The sequence below is a fragment of the Hyperolius riggenbachi genome, chromosome 10 (genome assembly GCF_040937935.1).
Source record: "Hyperolius riggenbachi isolate aHypRig1 chromosome 10, aHypRig1.pri, whole genome shotgun sequence".
Lineage (NCBI taxonomy): Eukaryota > Metazoa > Chordata > Amphibia > Anura > Hyperoliidae > Hyperolius > Hyperolius riggenbachi.
The window spans coordinates 270,977,500-270,983,499 of record NC_090655.1 but is presented as its reverse complement, the minus strand read 5'-3'; the positions used below and the strand labels follow the sequence as shown (position 1 = coordinate 270,983,499).

The 6,000-nt window shown below is 46.0% G+C and overlaps 1 protein-coding gene across 1 annotated transcript in view; it reads left to right on the top strand.

Annotated features, from left to right (window-relative positions):
- Window positions 1–2,993: 2,993 nt before the first annotated feature.
- LOC137537198 (uncharacterized) overlaps window positions 2,994–6,000 on the top strand; it is a 107,798-nt gene continuing 104,791 nt past the window's right edge. The window contains 5 exon segments of the mRNA XM_068259307.1: window positions 2,994–3,018; window positions 4,167–4,286; window positions 5,096–5,230; window positions 5,361–5,439; window positions 5,806–5,903. Coding sequence (XP_068115408.1) covers window positions 4,191–4,286; window positions 5,096–5,230; window positions 5,361–5,439; window positions 5,806–5,903 — 408 coding nt within the window. The 5' untranslated portion in view covers window positions 2,994–3,018; window positions 4,167–4,190.

The following is a 6,000-nucleotide window of genomic DNA, read 5'->3' as shown; positions in this document are numbered from 1 at the left end:
ATATTATATTATATATATATATATATATATATATATATATATATATATATATATATATATATATATCAGGATTCTGTGGTGCAGCTTTCCTCTAATTCCTGACAGGAGCTTCAGAAAGCAACCTGTCAGGCCGAGCATTGTCGTTTAAATAGTTTCCCGGATTGTGGGCATGCTCAGAAGGCTTTGCCCACATCCAAGATGGCCGCTGCTAAGCAGCGGAAAGGGCAAGAGGAGGGACTTCCGCCGACAGTACAACTGACAGCAAATCTCTCTCGCGCGCGAGAGGACGCCAGAATGCCGGGAGCCGCCATGACAGGATCATGTGTCCCTTCACCCCTGCTACACACGCACCAACAGAGCGGCCAGAACCGGCCACAGACCCCCCGCCGAGGCAGCCACCAGCATAAAGGAGGTAGGAGAGAAAGAAAGGATAAAAAATAAAAGTGGATGGAAACATTTTTTATAAGCAGCCTGCATGCTGTCTGTATTTAACAGACTCGCAGCACCCCGTATCGATACTGGCCCTCTCTGAAGTGCATTTAGCACCCACTGGAGTCCTCCCCAGGGAAAGGGATAAACCCTGGAGGCAAAAAAAAAAAAAAAAATTAAAGATAGTCTCCATAGGAGAGGGAGGACAAAATAAAAAAAAATGGTGGTCTGCTGTTCAGCCAAAGAACTTATAGATACCATGTCCAATAGGGTTAAGGGGGCAGACCATAACCCATAGTATGCTGCCATGGAAGCTACCAGGGAAAAAAGGTATTCATCTTTATAGACAAGTGAATAATATTGTGGTAATTTCAAAGACATTTTAGGCTTTTAAAGCTCCTTTTTAGACATAATGGCCGGATATAGGAGAACCAATGGGGAAATGGTACAGTGATTAATGGTAGCTGACCAATGGGATAGCAAAGTAGGGGTGGACGTATGCTGCATATGACCCACCCCTTCCCATAGAGAATAAAAGGAAGTCAGCCAGAAGGGTAATTTGGCTGCTGTTATAGCAAGAGAGCATGTTACCCTGATCTACTGTGTCTCTATTGATGACTTGTCTATACAAATGAATACCTTTTCTTATGCCTTGCCTTTGAAAGCTCCTTCACACAAAATGCTTAATCACATTATTGCTCCCATTGGAATCCATAGGAGACCTCTGATTGGGTGCTATAAACCACCCTCCAGACGTATCTCCACCAATCCTCATTCAGAAAAGGCAGCCTGGGTTGGAGTGCAGGGACAGATTTGCCTATCAGCACATACCATAGGAACTGACAGCAAAGGCAGAATGCGTGCGCAGCCGCATATCCTCCAATCACCTTGCGCTTGGTGGGCGTCTTCAGCCACAGCCGCCAATCATCAAAGGCTATGATGTTCCCTCTAGTGTGCTTCCGCCAATCCAGGAGTACTTCGGCGAAGTGCTCGTCTAAGTGGCCACACCCCCTCCCCTTTTACCTTTCCTGATCCTAGTCTTACGGGCGGGGTCATTATAAAAAGCAATTTGCTGCTGCAAATACTTATACAACTGGTGCAAGTATTTTATTAGCATTGGCACATAAACCCCCCACTCCACATTCATTGCCCTTATAGATCGCAACAGCATATATATAGCTCTTTTTGAAATGTTGCTCTGGATATTTGCCTGATGAAATACAGTACATTCTATGAGTGTTTTTGGAACATTATATTATTATTATTTAGGGCTTGATTCACAAAAGCGTGATAACTCAGTTATCACGCCTAAAAGCTTTTTCACATGCAAACTAGGGTGCTAAGTAGTTTGCACCCTAGTTTGCATGTGCAAAGCTTTTAGGCGTGATAACTCAGTTATCACCCTTTTGTGAATCAAGCCCTTAGTGTTATTATATAGCGCTGACATCTTCTGCAAAGCTGTACAGAGTATATTGTTTTGTCACATAACTGCCCTTCAGAGGGCCTCACAATCAGGGCTGGATTTGTACTTTTGAGTGCCCACTGCCCTGCCTCCGAGCCCCCCCCCCCCCCACCTGAACCCACTCATTAGCATTCTGTCCAACAACCTGACAAGGGATCACTGATTTGCAGGAGGAAACGCCTGTTTAAGTGACTCCTGTATATGTGAGTATGTTTTCTCTCTGAAAAATGATGAATTGTTTTTTCTGTTAGGGCTCTTTTCCACTAGCAATCACTTGCGCTAAACGCTAGTGATTGCGATTACGCAAGTGGCAATTTTTTTCCTGTGATTGCGATCACAATTTTGCTATGCAATGCATTGCATAGCAAAATCACGGTAAAAATCGCTCCACTTTTGTAAAAGTCGAATCGCAGTAGTGGAAAATACCTACTGCAATTCCTATTTATTTCAACAAACAGCCTCTTATCTCTGCCTAAGTCTCCGCCCTTCTAACCTTCTGCTTTTTTCAGCGCCCTAGGCCACGGCCTTTTTTTGGCCTTTCCAAAAACCCGGCCCTGCTCACAATCTAATCCCTACCATAGTTATATGTCTATGTATGTATCATATAGTGTATGTATCGTAGTCTAGGCCCACTTTAGGGGGAAGCCAATTAACTTGCTGTATATGTATGTTTTGGGGATGTGGGAGGAAAGCTGAGTGCATGGAGGAAACCCACACAGACACAGGAATGGCATACATACTCCATGCAGATAATGCCCTGACTGTGATACGAACTGGGGACACAGGCCAGCACTGCGGGGCGAAAGCACTAACTCCTACACCAACATATTTAAAAATGTATTATTTATCTAATTCTTCAGGGTTTTCTGTGAGAAAAGGTGCTTTCATCTCTTCCTCCTCTTTTTAAACTATTTGATTTCATTTTCTTGCCTCTGATGGCTGCCTTATGGTTGGGTGCAGGTGATTCCACAAACAGTCTGCAGTTAGCCAATTCACCACAAGATGGTAATCTCGCCTCTCCCAGGTGGAACGCACAGAGGAAGAAATCAAACAAAAAAAAGGAAGTGATGTAGCACAGGAAGTGATGAAACATAGCAAGACGAGGAGAGGAGACATTGTTGGAAGAGGTGATTGTGTGTTTGTTTGTTTTTAAATTATATATTTAAGATATTGAGGTCGGGGTGGCCATACTTTGTTACAGAGGAGGTCATAGTACACCTGACACTATCCTGATCATCCCCCTTGAAGTAATTGCCATACAAGAGACTTTTATATAACTGCTGTGACTTGTTAGCCAGTTTTCTAGTTGTCTGCCCTACATCTGCTATATATTTTGGTTGGCATCTTACTTTACTAGTCATAATTCAGACCAATCACATAACAGAGCAAAGCCAATCTGTCCAAGTATAGTCATGTCTCCCCCAGTATTGTCATTATCCTCTGGTATGTCATGTCCCTGCGCCCCACCCCAAATAATGGAATTTACTTCCCAGTATATTGATGTCCCCCTGTATTGCCATTATCCCCCAGTATGTAATGACCCCCACCCCAGTCATTCCATTTCTTCCCCAGTATTGCCATGTGTCCCCCATCATTGCCAATATCCTCCAGTATGTGATGTCCCCCCACCCCAGTAATGCCATGTCCCTCCTGTGTCCCCTGGCATTGCCATTATTCTCCAGTATGTAATGTCCAACACCCCAGTAATTCCATTTCTTTCCCAGTATAGCCATGTTCACCCTGAGTTGCCCCCCAGCATTGCCATCATCCTCCAACATGCAATGTCCCCCACCCCAGTAATGCCACCCCCCCCCCCCCAGTATAACCATGTCCACACTCCATTACTTACCCCACCTCCATGCTGAGTAGTAACAGGAAGGATTTACATTGGTTTATAGCTAGCTGTCACAGTGTGCTCCAGTCCTCTGCTCCCATTAACCTCAGTCTCTGCGTCTCTGCCTCTCCTCATATCCTCATCTATCTACCACTACCAGCACTGCTGTAACATCACAGGAATGGTATCAGTGGGAGGGGGATGTGAGGAGAGAAGGCCAGCTTGAGAGGAGGCAGAGGGAGGACAGGACTGCAGCACGCTGTGAGTATAGTGCAAAGGTAGCTATAAACCAGCTTATTGTGCTTTCCTGCAATACTCTGCATGGCCCTACCACCCACAAGTGACAGCAATGGGGAGTGCTGGGGAGGGGGATTTTGTACCGGTAGTGTCACTATTGACAACTGTACAGCCTAGATAATACACCCGTTTATCTATCAAAAGGCAGCAGCATCCTGTACAGATCACATGACCACATCACTGAGGATGGATGAGGACCAGAGTCACATGACCGAGAGGATATTCAACCTCACCCTGGAGATCATCTACCTGCTGACCGGAGAGGTGAGGAGGATTCTGGGAGGTCACATGATGTCATTCCTATCTCTAGCAATAAAGCACACAGCTAGGTCCGGGTAAAGACAGGCAGGGACTTTATTAGCCTCTAAGCACACAGCCCTGAGGATGCACCTTTGTCCTCTCCAATCCCCCCAACCTCCTCTCCTGCCTGGCCAATGCAGAGTCTTTATTTCTGCTCCTCACTGCACCAGGAACTCAGAGAAAGTGCTGCTAGCCTGTGACATGGCTGTTTCCCTCTAGTGGTGTCTCTTATTATTTTCATCCCTAGAGGGAGAAGAGGAGATGCTGTGAGTCTGACACAGCTGAGTTCCCGGTGAGGTGAGTAGGCAACACTGCAGGCTCTGCTCACAACTCAGCATTTTTTTTTGGGGGGGGGGGGGGGGCTGTCTAATACTGGTGGCACATCTGGCTATATAACTTGGGAGGTGGACTGCCTAATACTGGGGACTTATCTGGCTACCTATACTGGGAAGGGGGGCTGCCTAATAATGGGGGCTCATTTGGATTGCTATAGTGGAAGGTTGCCTAATACTGGGGCACATTTGGCTATCTAAACATGGGAAGGGGTTACCTAATGTTTGGAAAAACATTTGGCTACTTATAAGGGGACTGCCTAATACTAGGGGCACATATGCTACCTATACTGTGGGGGTGCATTTGGTGGTGGAATGGGCCAATTGGAATCTCCGCCTCTAGTGCTAGATATCCTTGTACTGGCCCTGCACTTAACTGACTGGAGAGGTGAAGAGGATTCTGGGAGGGCATGTAACCTTACTGTTGATCTTTCTATACAGAGTTTTCCTCCAGTGAAGTTTGGTGGTCATGTGATCATCACGGTGCCCCCACCTCACTCCCTGATATCTGAGGGACACAACAAGCAGAAGATTCTAGAAGTTACCAGGACAATGATGGAGCTGCTGACAGGAAAGGTGAGCGGTGCTGGGAATTATGGGACATTATCCAGTAACAGCAAGGGGTGTGTCTGGGTGGTAACTGTACTATTGTGTGTGTCAGGTTCCTATAAGATGTCAGGATGTCACTGTTTATTTCTCCATGCAGGAGTGGCAGTATAGAGAAGGACACAGGGACCTCTACAAGGACACCATGATGGAGAATCAGCCGCCCCTCACATCACCGGGTAAGAGGAGACTTTCATTTCTTGTAAAGGAGAGAGCCATATGGAGGGTCCCCTACATCCCCCATTATCTGATACACATAGAAACAATGGCCTTGATTCACAAAGCCATGCTAATACATAGCAGGACCGCGCTATGCATTTAGCACGCAATGTGATGTGCGTGAAGGTTTCCGCGTGGAAAGATTTACGTCCGCGCGATCAGGAGGGTTGTCATGCGGTAATGCGCGCACTACGGTGTAACAACCCTTGTGATTGCGCGGACGGAAATCTTTCCACGTGGCTAAATGCATAGCACGGTCCTGCTATGTATTAGCATGGCTTTGTGAATCAAGGCCAATTTATTCAGTCAGTGTGTGTTTCCTACAGATGTATCCAGTAACAGAAACCCACCAGAGAGATGTACAGGTCCTCTTTATTCCCAGGATTGTCCACAAGAAAATCACACCATCTTTCATGATTATCAGGTAGGTGGGGCTGAGGGTCCCCAGAGACTTCTGGTGTGTGCCATTGTTTCCTCCTGCATATGCTGTTATCTGTGTTCACATTTTAAATTATCTCTCA